This window comes from Trachemys scripta, chromosome 16, assembly GCF_013100865.1.
Source record: "Trachemys scripta elegans isolate TJP31775 chromosome 16, CAS_Tse_1.0, whole genome shotgun sequence".
In the NCBI taxonomy this organism is placed as follows: domain Eukaryota; kingdom Metazoa; phylum Chordata; order Testudines; family Emydidae; genus Trachemys; species Trachemys scripta.
The window spans coordinates 26,440,163-26,457,282 of NC_048313.1; the positions used below are offsets into that span (position 1 = coordinate 26,440,163).

Consider the following 17,120-nt stretch of genomic DNA (forward strand, 5'->3'; position numbering starts at 1 on the left):
GGGGGCGGGGGGGGGCAGGAAACATGACAGCCTGGCTCGGACCGTTCCCCTCGGTGGTGCGTTGTCTGGTTTCGCTTCCCCACTGCCCTGGGCTGAGGTCGGGGGCCGGGGGGAGGGGACGACACTAGGATGCTTTAGTTAAAGGGCGGCTGACAGCAGAAGCCGACCATCCTAGTCTAATCCCGGCCCGGCCCCTCCTAGCCTGCTTCCTGCCCGAAGTGGCTGCAGAACCCAGGTGTCTCCTGCTGTAACCATTAGGCAATTCTTCATCCCTGGGGCAGAGCTAACAGCCCCCTGCCACCCCGACTCAGGGGAGCTCCCCTAATGCACTGAGGGCAGCACAAACCTGCTCGTTTCAGGGGAGAAGTGGGCAGGGGCGGAGAGAGACTTTTCACTAAGTCGCCAATTGTCATTGGAAGGGGGCAGGGGGCTTCTGCTGCACCAGCCCCCGCAGGCTGCAAATCAGCCCCTAGCCACCTCCCCCACGTAACCTCCAGCCACCCCGGTGACAGGCGCTACCCTTTGCAGCAATTCTCTAAGCCAGCTGGAAGGCTTCGGTTTATTGCTCCAGGCACCCCTCCTCTGCTGGCAGGGGGAAATCCCCCCTGCTCCTCCGCTCCCTTTCACCAGCTCACACCCTCCCACGTTGGCAAAGAGGCGGGGGAAGCTAAAGTTGCAGTGGCATTTTGCATTTAAAAAGCCGTAGGCTCGCGGGTGCAATGGGTCCACCAATCCTTCCCGCTCCCCCAAGCTTCTGTACACGGAGCAGCCGCCTCCAGCAGCAAGGCACGGGGGGCTGGCAGAATACGGCACGCGCGTAAGCTGCGGAAATCTGTCTTCCCCCGTCCTCTGCGGCGGTGGGGCCTGGAAGGCTTTCGGTCTCGGGCTAGTTCCCTTTCCCTCATCCTGCTCCTGGCACTGGCTCGTGGAGAGATCTCCAGGCCCCGGGGCGTGGTCGCTCCTCCATCCTGTGCTGACTTTGCTCTGCAAGCCATTGTTCGTGGTCCGTGCCGTGGTGGCGGAGGAAACTCAGGGCTCCGTTTTCCCCGCTGGTTCTAGTTTCTGGGACAGCACCGTGAGGATGGCGTCGAATTTCCTGTAGCGCTCGGCCCGGTCCGCGGCCGCTCCTTTGCTGCCCCAGAATAAGCGGAGCGCGAACTCGGTTTGGAAAGCTTCGAGGAGCTCCGGCGTGGCTTGGAAGCCTAGGGAGAGGAGAGAAGATACCAGGGAAGGGCGGAGAGGTACAGGAGGGCTGGGGCTCTGGCTTGTTCCTTCCTACGCTATTTGTGTAATCGCAGGCCGAACTGGCTCCATGTACACTGGGGCTACTCAAACCATTTCCATCGAAGCCGGCTTTGAGAATAGTACTGTTTGGATCTGCCTCGGCCGGGCCCTGTGGGAGTTGCAGTGCAGAGGCTGCGTACCCACCACCACCTCTAGAGGCAGGGCTCCCTCATTGGACTACATCTCCCATGATGCACCACAGCATCGCTTCATGGTGCAGTGACGCAATGGCAGCATGGGAGTCCCAGGTCAGGGGGGCAGCATGGGAGATGTAGTCCAGCTGGGGAACCCAGCCCAGAGAAAAGGGGGAGTATAACGAGGCAACTGAACTACAACTCCTATGAGGCTCTGGAGACCCTTTAGCCAGCCGCTGACCCACACAGCTCCCTGCAGCCCTACCTTGGAGCTTAGCCTCTGCGGTGGCTTTGTAAGCCCCGGCGCTGGTGGCGATGGAGCGGGCGGACTCCAGCGTGCGTAGGAGGAGGTCGCAGCTCTCCTCATGGTCGTCCCAGAGCTGCTCCCCTTCCATGAGGCTGATGAGAGGCAGGAGGTGCGGGACGGCGACCTCTCCTTGGGAGGAGTTCCCTGCAGCACGGGGACAAGGCGTCAGAGAGCCACCTTCCAGCAGGGGCCTGTACCCACTCACGTATCCAACCTGCGCCTTGCAGGCCAGGCACTACTGCCCAGACAAATCTGGCCCACCCCGATCTGCTTTGCTGTTGCAGGCTGGGGCTAGAGTAATAAGATTGAGGACTGGCCATGGAGGGTGAAATGCAGCCCTGGTGTAACGGGTGCAGCTACAGCCAGCCCCGAGGCTTACTGCAGAGGCTGCTGGGAGAAGAGGATCAGACCCCATTTGAGACATGGACAGAAAGACGTCCGCTCCATCTTCGGTACTGAGCTGGCACTCACCCCCCAAGCTCCTCACGGTCATTAATGCATTTATCCTCACAACCGCCAGAGCGGCCAGGCTCTCATCCCCATTGTACAGAAGGGGAAACTGAGGCACAGAGGGACTATGTGATTTGTTCACAGGGACTCTGGAGCAGAGCAGAGGACGGAAGCTGGTGTTCCCAAGTCTCAGGCCAGCATGCTAACCACTGGGCCAGCCATCCTCCTGGACTGGGCCAGGGCTCTGGCATAGGGGCATAGAAGGGTACTTGCGGGAACGGGGGGGATAGCAGCACAAGTAGGGGACCTGTACCATTTGGCAACAGAGGCGGGGGAGGGGGCCTGGCTGTGATCCAGCCCAGGCTGGTGGGACACAAGCCCAGGTGAGGCTACCCCCCCCCCCCAAGCCTAATTCCCACTTCTCCAGCCACGCCCTGCAGCCCTCTCTTCCTGGGGTGAGATTCACCCCCCATAATGCTCCCCCCACATCGCCTCCACCCCCGGGCAGATCCCTCCCCAGCTTGTTCCATCCCCTCTCAGGTCCATGGCCTGGGCCCACCGCGGGCCCCGTCTCACCTTCCCCCCGGTGGAGGCGTTTCACGAAGGGCTTGAGGTCCTTCTCGAAGGCGATGGCGCTCTCGGTGTGGCTCTGCCGCAGCTTCTGCCACGTCTGATCCAGGCGCGCAATCTGCGGGGTGGTGGTGGTGGGGACACGGGGATAGGAGTGAGCTACTGGGGGGCTACGGCGGGTGCCCTGCCTTGGGGCAAGCGCCACTGACCAGACCCTGGCAACGTGCCAGATGGATGGGAGTCCCGTTCCTTAGGGACAGATCAAGGCCTGTTGGATCCCATTATGCTGTAGCAACTCAAGACCCCCGACTGCGCCGGGCGCTGCGCAGACCAAGTGACCAAGCTCGGGGCCCGCAGCGTGCTGGGCGCTGCACAGACCCATAGACAGTCCTTGCCCTGAACAGCTCACTGTATACACACACAGTGCGGGCAGGGGAAACTGAGGCCCAGAGAGGAGATGCGACCTGTCCAAGGTCACTGGTCTCCTAGTCCATTAGAACACATTACCTCCCCACCAATGGGGACCAAGACAGTCTGTTCCCCAGGGCTCCATCCAGCAGGCCAAACTCCAGGGCTCACAGCCCGCTCCTTGACGAGACAATTCCATGCGCCCCTCTCTATGGGCCAGCCTGAACCATCCCTCTATGGGGAACAGGAGCTAGTCACCCCCCGGCCTGCCCCTCACCTGGGGCAGCTGCAGGCCCTTCATCACGGCCGACAGAGCGAACAGGTCCCCGGCCGAGCCCTTTAGCTCCACGGCCAGCTGGATGATCTTGTGCAGGGTGGCGGCTCGCTCCGCCACGGCCCCCGTGCAGCCCAGGATGTCCACAGCGATGCCCAGGGCAATGAGATGGTGCCTGGAAGGGACAGAGACACCGCAGGGGTTGAGCCTTACCACTCGCTAGCAGGGCACGCAACGGAGCCCAGACTGTAGCTGCTCAAGGGAGGCGGACGTTACCTGGGGCAAGCTAAGCAGGTCTGGGCTTGGTTGTGTGTTAAATGGGAGACCTGCAAGGGAACCCCCCTGTGCATAACATAGGGAGGGGCTCAGAAGGGGGAGCGCTCCCCACTGAGGTCTGGTCTCCACTTAAAACATAGGTCAACCTAGTTACAGTGCTCAGGGGTGTGAGAAATTCACTTCCCCGCCCTCCCCTGAATGACATAGCTAAGCCCCAGTGTAGACACCCCTAGGGCGACAGAAGAATTCTTCCGTTGCCCTAGTTACTGCCACGGGAAGGGGTGGCTTTACTACAGCGATGGGAAAAACCTCTTTTGCCGTGACGAGGGTCCGCATTGTGTGTGTAGTGTGGACATGCCCTGGGTCAGTGCAGATCCCAATGCCCCAGCATGGTGCTCGGAGGGGCAGGGGTCTGTGCTGCAGGGAGTGGGGGTTTCAGGTGGGGGCGCTCTCCCCCTGGCAGTCAGTACCACACCGCAGTGCTAGGAGGCGCTCTGCCATCTTTCACGAGGTCCCTGAGCTTGTCTACACAAACAAACATTTAGTTCGCAGCACGCTGGGGGTGGGAACTTGCTCCAGCCGGCCACGCTCTAAGATCTGGTCTCCACTACGGCGCTCAGGGTGTGAACCACTCTCTCTCCCCCCCGAGTGACACAGCTATGATGACCTAGCCCCCGGCATAGCCAGCGCTACGTGGATGGGAGGGAAGCTCCCGCTTCTCGTGAAGGTGGATTAACTATGCTGCCGGCAGAAACTCTCTCCCGTCGGCTTAGAGCAATTTCATCACAGCGTTCTAAGCGTAGCCCGGCCCGCCGGATCCCTGCTGATGCCCACTAGAAGTTCGTTAGTGCGCATTGATCCAGTCATGTTTCAAAGAGCACTAGAGCCAAGCGCATTCACGAGCTGGTGATGCACAGGGACTGAGCGCACAGGCAGGGTGGGGGGAGGTAGGCTCCCACCCTAGCTTGCCGCGAACTAAATGTTCATGTAGACAAGCCCTTAAGTCTTACCCCAGGCTGTGGTCGGTAAAGGCTTTACCCAGCCATGTTTTATTCTAACTTTCCCCCGCAGCTTTAATTAGACTCCAGCTCCTCCTCCTGCCAGTGCAAATCCTGCCGTGCAGCTATTTAGCCACCCTCGTGCGCTCCCCCAGAAGCAGCCGCATTTCAACACTGCCACGCCTCAGCCCGCAGCCTCTGTCCCCACACCCTGCTCCCCGAGGCCGGTACCTTTCCAACAGGTCCAGGCGCAGCTGGTGCCCGTGAGGCAGGGTGATCAGCTCCAGCCCCGAGCTCACCCCCATCGCCCGCTGCTGCTCCCTGGGCACCCCGGTGATCCTGCCAGCCTGGTGCAAGCAACAAACAAGCGCAGGGGTGAGGGCCCGAGACTTGCCAGGACAAAGGGACCCTTCTGCCAGCGGAGGGGGTGGAGGGGAGCCAGATCACTGGATCCCCCAAGGGGCCTGGGATTTTTCTCATTACACTGATGAGCCCCTGGATACGCCGATCCCCCCATTCCACATTCACTGGGGAGCGAGCAATACCCCCAGCCAGGCTCAAACAGGGCCATCCAAAGACCAGGGAGGGTGGGTCACCGTCGGTCCATAAGCCACCCCTGACCCATCTCCAGGATCGCTGTGCTGCAGGGAGTGGGGATCAATAGGGGGCGCTCTCCCCGCACAAAGCAACAGAGGGTCCTGTGGCACCTTTGAGACTAACAGAAGTTAGTCTCAAAGGTGCCACAGGACCCTCTGTTGCTTTTTACAGATTCAGACTAACACGGCTACCCCTCTGATACTCTCCCCGCACAGTTACTTCTGACCCCAATGCCCCAGCACAGCACTAGGGGGCGCTGTGCTACAAAGGAGCAGGGCGGGGGGCTCAGGAGGGGGCGCTCTCCCCTCACAGGCAATGCCCACCCCAACCCGCTATAACTACCCAGATCTCCTGCTTCCCGTTCTCCAGGGCTGCTTCCGGGCAGAGCTATGGAGCTCCTACCCATTCCCCTTAGGGTGGGGACAGTTCCACAGCCCCCGAGATCCCCTACCCCCCTAAACAACCCCCCCCCTCAATATTTAACCCCTTCTACCCACAGGCTGCAGCTTAGCTAAGCTGGCAGGTCTCAGACTCTGGGAAGGGCCAGTCCAATGGGCCCTCTTGGCAGGGGAGAGCCTGAGGACCATGGGTGGGGCTGGGGCACGAGAGGAGAGGAGAGGAGCGCTCCTATTAATTGGGCTGGAGAGGTCTGAGATGGGGCCACCGGCGCAGGATAACAAGCCCCCCGGGGGAGAGCGGAGCAGCCGCTGTGCCTGGCTGAGGTACAAGTGCACAGACCTCAGTGGTCAGTTTTTACCCCGAGGGTCCGATTGCATCCCCAGGAGGTCCTGGGGTCCAGGGCCGTTAGAGGCGGGGGTGATGCCACCCACCCATCCATGCTGGGTTTAGTGTCTGGGTGCTGGGTGGCGCTGGTAGCCTGTGATATCCAGGCCAATGATCCTGTCTGGCCTTAAATTCTATGGCTCTGTGGGGTCTTCCGCTAAAAGGGTCTCAAAGCACTTTACAAAGACACAGTGGTGCCTCACAACCAGCTCACCTCCCCACACCCCACTGCCCTGGAGGGCACTATCATACCCCCACCATACAGACTGGGGAAACTGAGGCAGAGGGAAAGGAAGGGACTGACCCATAGTTGAACAGTGAGTTAGCAATAAAGCTGGGACTGGAACCCAGGAGTCCTGGCTCCCAGTGCCCCCCTGCTCTAACCACTACACCCCACTCACCTCCCAGAGCTAGGGATAGAACCCAGGAGTCCTGGCTCCCAGTGCCCCCCTGCTCTAACCACTACACCCCACTCCCCTCCCAGAGCTAGGGTTAGAACCCAGGAGTCCTGGCTCCCAGTGCCCCCCCCTGCTCTAACCACTACACCCCACTCACCTCCCAGAGCTAGGGTTAGAACCCAGGAGTCCTGGCTCCCAGCGCCCCCCCTGCTCTAACCACTACACCCCACTCCCCTCCCAGAGCTAGGGATAGAACCCAGGAGTCCTGGCTCCCAGCGCCCTCTTACCAAACAGTCTATGTAGAGGATGTGCAGGGCCATGGTCCGGCAGTCATGCCAGTCGAAAAGGTCCTTGAGCCGTTTGAGGGCGCCAGGCTCCAGGGGCTTGTTGTCGGGGGGCAGGAGGAGTGAGTGGAAGCTGTGGGGCTGGAAGGAGGAGGCTGTCTCCAGTAGGGGGCGCACAAAGCCCTCCATCTCCTCCTCATAGGGGCGCGGCCGGGGGAGCGGCGCCACCTCGTCCTCGAGGAAGCCAAAGGCCGTGTCCGTGGCCCGGGCCCGGCCACGCCACTTCTCCTCGGTGTGCAGCCGAGCCACGTGGCTCCGCAAGCCGGCCGGGGCTTTGGGCACCAGCTCACAGTAGGTGTTGAGCTGCTCCTGGGAGGCGTCGCCCACCAGCATGGAGGGGGCCCGCAGGGGCTTGGGGGGAGCCTTGGAGTGCAGCTGCCCCTCCGAGCCGCTCAGGGCTGCACCCCCCTCGGGGTCCAGGCACCGGGGGGCGGTGGGCCGCAGCACGGGGTCGCTGCCAGTGCGGAAGACGGGCGAGGGGGGCGGGAGCTCGCCCCGTTCCTGGGTGCCGGCTGGAGCTTCCGGGCTGCCTGCAGAGGGAGATGGGACCACGTCAGAGCAGGGAACGGAGCGGCCGCACTCATGGACCCCACGGAGCCTGGTTCTGTTCTCAGCCAGGATGGGTGTGAATCTGGAGTCGCTCCCCTAGGGACAGGGGAGTTACACCAGCGGGGTGGCAATCGGAGCTGTGGTGATAGGCAGTAGGGCCAGATCCCCAGGCTTCTAGCCCCACTGGAGTCGATGGAGAGATGCAAATTTACACCAGCTTGAGGGATCTGGTTTGTAAGGAGTCCGTTATTTGGTGTATTATGGTAACGCCTGAGAGCCCTTGTCATGGTCCAGAACCCTGTTGCGCTAGGCACTGTACATTATCTATTAGATGTATTCTGGTAGCACCTAGGCGCCCTGCTCATGGACAGGAGCGTGCTAGGCACTGTACATTATACACAAGAACGGCCATACTGGGTCAGACCAAAGGTCCATCTAGCCCAGTATCCTGTCTTCCGACAGTGGGCAATGCCAGGTGCCCCAGAGGGAATGAACAGAACAGGGAATCATCAAGTGACCCATCCCCTGTCGCCCATTCCCAGCTTCTAGCAAACAGAGGCTGGGGACACCATCCCTATCCATCCTGGCTAATAGCCATAGATGGTCCTATCCTCCATGAACTTATCTAGCTCCTTTTTGAACCCCGTTACAGTCTTGGCCTTCACAACATCCTCTGGCAAGGAGTTCCACAGGTTGATTGTGCGCTGTGTGAAAAAATACTTCCTTTTGTTTGTTTTAAACCTGCTGCCTATTAAGGTGTCTATTAGATGTATTACAGTAGCACCTAGGAGCCCCGCTCCATGAGCGTGCTAGGCACTGTACATTATCTATTAGGTGTATTATGGTACCCCCTAGGAGCATTGCATTAGGGAGCTGCACAAATCCTGCTACACCAGCGTCAATCCAGAGGAACTGCATTGAAGGTGGCAGCCAAACCAACCCTTGCCCTGTACCCCCCACGTGGCGGAAGGGGTAATACCTCCCAGGAGAGGCAGCCTTTGCCCTCCAGCCCCGGCCCCCACGCACCTGTCCGCAGGTTACTGTCTGACTGCGCCGTGTAGAGGGAGGGTCTCCGGCCCAGCTGATCCAGCCCGGTGGGGTGGCTCCCACTTCTGTCTTTCACTCTGCAAGGAGAAGCGGCGACACCGTGAGCCCCAGGCCGCTGCAGACTCCCAAGCTGCAAAGGGCCCACGCCCAGAATGAAGGGGATGCCGGAGTAATGGGCCCGGCTGGCAGATCTGGGCTGCTCCACGGAACGTGATTATTCGTGGGGAAGCCAGTTTGGAGCCCGAGTCGCTGGTGTGAGTCAGGCACAGCACCAGGGACCACCCTTTCAGACCCAACCCACAGTGTGGGGGCAGTTTGGCAGACACGGGGTTAATAATCAGGGCAGCCCCTATCCCCCTGGGTTCGAATGCGCTTAGCAAGGAATTGAGCATCACAACCCATCCCCGGATGAGAGGCTCAGAAGACCCACTTCACTGATGGGGAAACTGAGGCACGGAAAGGGGAATGGGCTTCCCCCGAGGTCACACTGCGACTCTATGGTACAGCGGGAATAGAACCCAGGAGTCCTGACTCCGAGTCCTCCCTGCTCAAACCCACCAGACCCCCAACTCCCCTCCCAGGCTGGGAACTGAACCCAGGCGTCCTGACTCCCAGCTCGTCCCCCGCTCTAACCACTAGACCCCACTTCCCTCCAGGAATTGGGCAGAGAACCCAGGCGTGCTGACTCCCAGCCCGTCCCCCGCTCTAACCACTAGACCCCACTTCCCTCCCGGAATTGGGCAGAGAACCCAGGCGTCCTGACTCCCAGCACCCCAGCCCGAGTTCTAACCAGGGCCATTTCCCATCCCAGCGCTCACCGGAGCAGGTTCCCCTCTGTCGCCCTCTCCCCAGCGGTGAGCCTGTGGAGGCCGAGTCTGCGGGGAGCCGTGTCCCCCTTGGCCGGCTCCTGCCCGTCCACACGGGGCTGGACGGTGGCCCGGTAGCGCTCCTGCAGCCAGCGCAGCGGCACCTCCCGGTTGACGGGCCGGGAGACCACGGCGCCCGAGGTCTCCGAGACGGGCGTGCGGTTGCCCACGTAGAAGCGCACCAGGGCCGGCACGTTGTCGAACTGGTCCTGCTCGAACTGGAAGAGGGTACGGGAGTAGCCCAGGCGAGGGCGCAGAACCACCCGGATGATCTTGAAGTGCAGGGGCTCGCCCTGCCAGCGGCACGACAGCACGTAGTCCCCCTGGCTGGAGCCTGAGTCCCGGATCAGGAAATCCCCGTCCTCCCCCAGCAGGGACTCGGCCTCCTGGGAAGACAAGGGCTGTTCAGGGGTGGGGATGGCAGGCAGTGGGACTAGTGGTTAGAGCAGGGGGGCTGGGAGTCAGGACTCCTGGGTTCCATTCCCGGCTCTGGGAGGGGAATGGGGTCTAGTGGTTAGAGCCGGGAGGGGGCTGGGAGTCAGGACTCCTGGGTTCCATCCCTGGCTCTGTCACTGACTTTCCGTGTGACCTTGGCCAAGTCACTTCCCCTCCGTAAAACAGGGATACCGAGTGTCCCGGGCGGCGGGACTGAGCTCCGTGGGGCAGGGCCTCTCTCTGGATCGATGCAGCATCCAGGGCAGTGAGGCCTGACCTCAGCTGGGGCCTCTGAGCACTACCATAATACCCCTAATAGATGGGAATCGTGGGTACCTCCCGTGGCAGGCAGCCGTGGTACCACGCGTGGCTCCGCAGCTCCTCGGTGCTGAGCTTCAGCTCCTCCTCCAGCTCCTTCCGGAGCGACTCCTTGGCCAACTCCATGGTCACCTGGGCGACGAAAGGTCAAAGGTCAGCAGCAACATCTTCCTCCCAGCACCTGGTTTGGTGCTCCCACCTTCCCGGCCCATCCCCGCCAGACCCACACAGCCTGACCTGTCGCAGCCTCTGACCTCAGGACAGGGCAGCTTCCTACCGGGGTCAGAGAGCAGACAGGGATCCTCCCCCCGGCCCCCGTCCCTCCACTGCCTTGAGGACTTTGCCCCCTACTCCTGCTGGTCATCCATTAACCGCTTCTCTGCCTGATCCATTCGCACAACAGGCGCTAGTCATTCCATAGGGCTGAATCAGCATGGCCCGGTGCCAACGGGACCCCCAAGGCACAGGCCTGCTGGGTCACCGCCGGTGCCAGCGCCACTTTCACACCCCCAGGGTGCATTACAACAGCACCCAGAGCCGTCACCCGAGATCAGGGCCCGCTGTGCCAGGCGCTGCACAGAGACACAGTGAGAGACAGGCCCTGCCCCAGCTGAGATCAGGGCCCGCTGTGCCAGGCGCTGCACAGACACACGGAGAGAGACAGGCCCTGCCCCAGCTGAGATCAGGGCCCGCTGTGCCAGGCGCTGCACAGACACACGGAGAGAGACAGGCCCTGACCCAGCTGAGATCAGGGCCTTGTTGTGCCGGGCGCTGCACAGACACATAGGGAGAGACAGTCCCTGCCCCAGCTGAGATCAGGGCCCGCTGTGCCAGGCGCTCCACAGACACACAGCGAGAGACAGGTCCTGCCCCAGTTGAGATCAGGGCCCCGTTGTGCCGGGCGCTGCACAGACACACAGTGAGAGACAGTCCCTGCCCCAGCTGAGATCAGGGCCCCGTTGTGCCGGGCGCTGCACACAATGAGAAATGGACAAAATGGTAAAATCCAGGCTAACAATCCTTCCTCTCGCTTTGTGTCCTTATACTGTGAGCTCTTCGGGGCAGAGACGCTCTCCCTCTGCCTGAGCACCATGGCAGGGGCACCCCCAATCTCAACTGGGCCCTGCACAGCACCCAGCCCGATGGCGGGGAGGGGGCGGGGGGAGCCGATCCCGGTCGGGGCCTCGAGACCAGGGGTTCTCAACCTTTTCCTTTCTGACGCCGGCCTAGCTGTGCCACAACAACTGATGTTCTGCATCTAAAAGCCAGGCCGGCGTTCCGGGGTAGCAAGCCGGACAACTGCCTGGGGTCCCTTGCCACAGGGGGCCCCGCAAAGCTAAGTTGCTCAGGCTTCAGCCCCGGGCGGCGGGGCTTGGGGCCCTGGGCTGCAGTCCTGTGTGGCAGGGCTTTGGCTTTCTGCCCTGGGCCCTGGTGAGTCTAATGCCAGATGTGCTTGGCGGACCCCCTGAAGCCTGCACGCGGCCCCCCGAAGGGGCCCCGGACCCCTGGGGGAGAACCACTGCTCTAGACTCGACTGTAATATCACCACTAACGTTCGTGCCGGTGGCTTTGTGGGTGACGCTGTGCAAAGAGGCTGAGGAAGGGGGAAAGCGATAAGAAGCGGGCGTGGAAAGAGCAAAGTGCCAAAAGCAACCGTGGCATGTAACCCTCTCGGATCCCTTTACCCTGCGAGGAGCCTGCCTGTTCACCCGGCTCCGGAGGAATCTAGTCCTCGGGATCAGATCCTCCTGTCCCAACGGTGGCTCCTCCGGACTGTCTGCTCGGGGCGGGCTCCTTCCGGTTCACGCAGCTCCTGGCCTAGGCAGGTTATGAGCACACCTTGGGATGCCTGGGCGCTGAGTCAGCGGCACTGGGAGCCCGCCAGGAGGCCGGAAGAGTTCCAGCCCAGCGAGCGGGCCCCGTGGTGCAGCTCCAACCGGCTGGCATGCAAGAGTCCTCAGCGCAGGGGATGGGGCTGTTCAAGACGAGTCTGCACTCCTGCTTACGGAGGAGAGGGAGAGGGCACTGCAGGAGCTGGGGGGTTGCCCTGCAGCCAGCTTGCGCCCCACAAGATCACTGCACCCTTGCGTGTGTGCCTCAGTTTCCCCTCCTCCTGCACCCTGGTGGGACTCAGCGACCACGCAGCTGGGAACAGAATGCAGGAGTCCTGCTTCCCAGCCCGCCTGGCACTCTCCTTCCAGAGCTAGGACTCCTGGGTTCTAATCCAGTCTCCCCACCACACCAACCACTAGACTCCACTCCCCTCCCAGAGCCTGGTTGATTCACCTTACTGAACAGACAGCGTTCACCTTCAGCCTTGGATCCAGGATCCCCACGTCCCTCTAGTCCTTTTCTAGGGCTCCGGTCACCCTCGGATCAGGACCCCCTGCTAGCCTTGCTCCTGGGCTCCTGCCCCAGCTACTCCTCCACCCACCCCGGACTGCCCCAGCCTCTTCTCAACCGACACTGACTTCAAGCTTCTACTTACGGAGACCCCCAATAAGTCACATGACTCTTCACAGCTGTGGTCCCTAAAGTCAGGGGCTGCGCCTTGGGGCTCCCAGTCACATGCTCCCCACAGCGCCCCCTGCTGGGAGGGGCTGGGACTGGAGGGGCCAGGAGCTCCCCCACAGCCAGCGCTCCTGCCCCGCTCCCCACAGTGCCCCCTGCTGGGAGGGGCTGGGACTGGAGTGGCCAGGAGCTCCCCCCACAGCCAGCGCTCCTGCCCCGCTCCCTACAGCGCCCCCTGCTGGGAGGGGCTGGGACTGGAGTGGCCAGGAGCTCCCCCCACAGCCAGCGCTCCTGCCCCGCTCCCCACAGCGCCCCCTGCTGGGAGAGGCCAGGGCTGGGGTAGCCTACATTTCCTACAATGGTACTTCTACAACAGAGGCGGCAGAGGGATCCCAAATTCCATGGGTCACAAACCGAGACTCTGAGCTCCCTGTGCTGCTGCCACGTGACTCACCCAGGCCCTAAACGCCGTCCTTCCCTGTGGCCTGGGTGTGTCTCCGTATCCCGGCACCGTCCTGCCCAACCAGCTGCTGTGCCGCGACGGGAACCCTAGAGCAGTGGTTCTCAACTGGGGGGCGAGGAGCACAAGCAGGTTTCAGGGGGGGCCGCCAAAACGAACCAGAGAGGGGCCAGCGTTAGACTCGCTGGGGCCCAGGGCAGGAAGCCGAAGCCCGAGCCCCACCGCCTGGGGCTGAAGCCAAAGCCCGAGCAACTTAGCTTCATGGGGGGACCCCTGTGGCGTGGGTCCCTGGGCAATTACCCAGCTTGCCAGCCCCTAATGCCGGCCCTGGCTTTTAATCTACTGGATATGCAGAAAACCAGATGTTGTGACACAGGTAGGCCATGGAATTTGTATAGCATGGGGGGGGGGGGGGGGGCTCAGAAAGAAAAAGGTTGAGACGCTCGATGCACCCGCGGGTGCCACACCCACGCTGGAAGGACCCTCTGCCCCCGTTAGACGACATGAGACAGCCGCCGATTGGGTTTCTGATCTAGAGCCTCCTCGCAGGAGACTAGGCACCTGCAAAGCCTGTTTGCCTAGAATACAATTAACAAGGACAGGCCCAGCTGGCACAGGGGTCCTGCTGGGCGAACGAGGAGCTATTGCCGTTTAACTCCCTTCCTCAGCCTGACAGGCGAGGGGCCCAAAATGATCAGGGCATGGAGGCATGCCCCAGATGACCCCGGCAGGTGACCCACGCTCCCTGCTGCAGAAGGTGGCGAATCCCGTCACTTCCCAGGTCCCTGCCAATCTGGGCCGGGGGGATATTCCTGCCCGACCCCAGATCTGCCAATCAGTTTGACCCTGAACAGGTGAGCAAGACCCACCAGCCAGACATCTCTGGCCCTCCTCAGAGCATCGGTCCCCGTGGTGTCCCATCTCCAGCTGTGGAGTGCTGCAGCGTGGGCCACCCGCCCCGCTCTGGCATCAGCCAAGCTCTACCTCCAGTCCTGAGCCCACTCAGCGGGCTTTTTGCAGCTGCTGTCAACTGGTCTAGGATCAGGCCCTGAGCGTGGGCAGCGGTCCGTTCTCTTGACTCCCCGCCCCACGCGTTAGCTACCCGACTGTCCACACCGCTCACACGTGGGACCGGGAGGGAGCATTTGCACAAACATGGCACAATGGGCTACAATTTACGACCCCACGGTGTTTATTCGGATCTCAGGCTGTCCCTGCAGACCTAGAGGACAGTGACTCACCCCCTGGGCCATAATTTGGGCCCTTGCTTAGGTCTTGGGAGACCCGGGTTCTAATCCCTGCTCTGCCGCAGACTCCCAGGGTGACCTTCAGCAAGTCACGTAGCCTCTCTGAGCCTCAGTTTCCCCATTTGTACAATGGGAATCCCAGCAGTGCCCTGCCTCAGATAGGGGGTTGGGAGGATAAATATATTAAAGACCGCGAAGGGTTTGAGATCTGCTTGTGAAAAGCACCGTGGAAGAGCTGTGATTATATCCCCTGCTCAACCAGCCAGCCCTCTGCTTCCTTTGATCCTTGCAGCAGAGCTGCCAAGACAAAATTCCTGCCAAGGTCAGGGACAGGCCCCCGTCTACAGAAGGGCTGAGCCCTCTACGCCGGCGCCAGCCAACGCAACTGCCCAGCTCTGTAGATCACAAGCCCAGATCTGAGGTGACCTCCCCCGTGGCTAATTCCCCCCACTGTTAAAAATGTGATTCTTATTTGCAGCGTGAATTGATCTGGCCTCAGCTTCCAGCCGCTGCATCTCTTCCTGCTAAATGTGAGGGCCGCCTAGGATAGGTGCTTCTAGGCTGTGATCAAGTCACCTCTTAACCTTCTCTTGGATAAGCTAAACAAATCAGGCTGCTTCATTCTCTCAGCGTCAGGCCGGTTTGAATCACTCACATCAAGGGATACAAGAATCTATCACTTACAGGCAACTCCGGGGCATCACGCGAGGGGATGCGCAGTCTGACGGGGCATCCAACCCTCTAGGACCGTTCACCACTGGGTTTGATAGGTCTCTGCCCTCCAGAGCTCACGCCAAGCCCCCCGCAGAGATGCTTCCTCCTAAAAGGAGATGAGATTCAGATCAAAATTCCCCTGGGAAGAAACTGATTGGCAAGACAAGTGAGATGAAAGGAGGGGCGGCTCCCAAGCGCCCCGGTGTCTCCATCAGCAAAGAATTAAAGAGACAGATAAAAAGTCACAGGGAGACACAGTACATGCTGGACCCCGATTTTCGTCAGTGGGGCAGACGGAAAAAGCAGCTAAGCCAGTCGAGTGCACCAGCCACGCTCCATGGAGAATGGGGAGACGCGGGGCCAGGGTCTGACCTCGGCTAGGGTAAATCCAGAGTCACTCCAGCGACATCCATGGATTGACACCATTGTCTGGATCTAATGCAACAGGGACTGGGGGCAGGGTGGGGGATACCAGGCCCATCAAGTGTGAGGCAATAAAGAGCTAGATGGGTACATTGAGCTGATCCAGGGTGGGGTGGGCAGGATACCGGGCTAGGTGGCCCATTGGCCAGACCTGGCAGCATGGTGTGGGCGGGAAGGGAGGAGGCGGGATACCGGGCTAGATGGGCCCATTGGCCTGATCTGGCACCATGGTGTGGGCGGGGAGGGAGGAGGCGGGATACCGGGCTAGGTGGCCCATGGGCCAGACCTGGCAGCATGGTGTGGGTGGGAAGGGAGGAGGTGGGATACCGGGCTTGATGGGCCTATTGGTCTGTTCCCGCAGGATAGTCCCTATGTCCCAGTCCCTGAACTTCATGTCACTAGGTCAGTGGCAATGCAGGGGCCTTGTGATGCCGTAATTTTCCTGGCTCTCACCACCCTTCTAATCCCCCGGCGCAGCCCCATTGGACGGGAGCTGCATGCCCGGCTCAGGACATCGCCCTGGCCCTGTGGCTTCATCCCTAGGAATCCTAGAATCCTAGAATCTCAGGGTTGGACGGGACCTCCGGAGGTCATCTAGTCCAACCCCCTGCTCAAAGCAGGACCAATCCCCAACTAAACCAAACACAAAGGGCTGGGCGGCCACACAATGGGGAGGAAATCCTCCGCCCTGGCGTGCTTCCCCCCCAGCCATCGCAGGCCCGGTTTGCTGGAACAACACCAGCCTTGAGGCAGGCTCAGGGATTGGATCCGCCTCCCCCACTCCCCAGGGATCTCAGCTGGTGTAAATCCGCCACGACTCCCAAGGCGCAGAGACAGCTTACACCCGCCGGGGATCTGGCCCCATTGACTCCAGCGGAGCATCGCCCACGGGGGCAAAAGGAAAACTGGCAAAGAGAACGGACACCAACGGCTGGACAACGGAGCCAGCGCGACCGCAGGGGAAGGAAGCCGGTCACCCGAAATAAGTGACGTAACCTGTGTATTTGTTCCGATCAGCCACGGCCCACCGTCTCCAGCGCAGCCTGTGCTAGGGCTCTGTGGGCACCGCGTGCCCCTGACCACAGCAGAGGCATGACACATGCTGATTTCAGATACCCCAGGGGAAATCCAGGGTCCCCCTCCGACTGCCACGGGGTCAGGGCTGAACCAGGCCCTACTCCCCGCAATTGTCTTTCCCACAGATAGATCATCACGCAGTCAAAGCCCTTCTTCCAAGGGCTAGATAAGGGGGAGGGGGGTTGTGCTTTTAATCCAGCTGTAGGGTGTGCGTTGGGGGGTAACCAGCAAACAAAGGGTGCTGGGTTGGCGGCAGGGTATGCAGGGGATTTAGGGAGAGCTCCAGTCTCTCTCTGGGGAAACAATCTGAAAAATGGTGGTGTGGGAACAGAGATAAGATTCCCCCTAGGCTTGGGGGTGGCGGGGTTAGCTAACATGCTCCCCCAAAACAAATCTCGCCCAGCCCTGTAACTGGGTACCCCATCAGGGCAGGAGCCAGTGGGAACGTCTCCCATCTCACTGCCAGGGCAGGGTCCCCAGAATAGATCCCCCCCATCCTGGTCACCTTCTATAGGGCAGGGCTCCCTCCCTCAGATCTCACCTCCAGGACACCTCCCCCCCCCCATCTGGATCTCCTATGAGCAGGGTCCCCCCCCCCACCCCAAACTCACCTCCCGGGCACCCCCTCCATCTGGATCTCCTATGGGCAG

General features: G+C 61.2%; 2 protein-coding genes across 2 annotated transcripts in view; one reads left to right on the forward strand and one right to left on the reverse strand.

Annotated features, from left to right (window-relative positions):
* Positions 1–15,076, reverse strand: SH2D3A (SH2 domain containing 3A; the record flags this gene model as incomplete). The annotated part of the gene is given in 10 exon segments (XM_034793021.1): positions 1–1,202; positions 1,684–1,869; positions 2,752–2,863; positions 3,431–3,602; positions 4,933–5,048; positions 6,767–7,353; positions 8,399–8,496; positions 9,238–9,671; positions 10,057–10,170; positions 14,941–15,076. Coding segments are annotated over 9 exon segments (1,986 nt in total). The 3' UTR covers positions 1–1,029.
* A 1,033-nt stretch (positions 15,077–16,109) lies between these two features.
* Positions 16,110–17,120, forward strand: part of VAV1 (vav guanine nucleotide exchange factor 1) — a 62,479-nt gene continuing 61,468 nt past the window's right edge. Inside the window, exon 1 of the mRNA XM_034792826.1 lies at positions 16,110–16,379. The gene's annotated coding sequence lies outside the window, so the exon portion shown is untranslated. The remainder of the gene's footprint in view (positions 16,380–17,120) is intronic.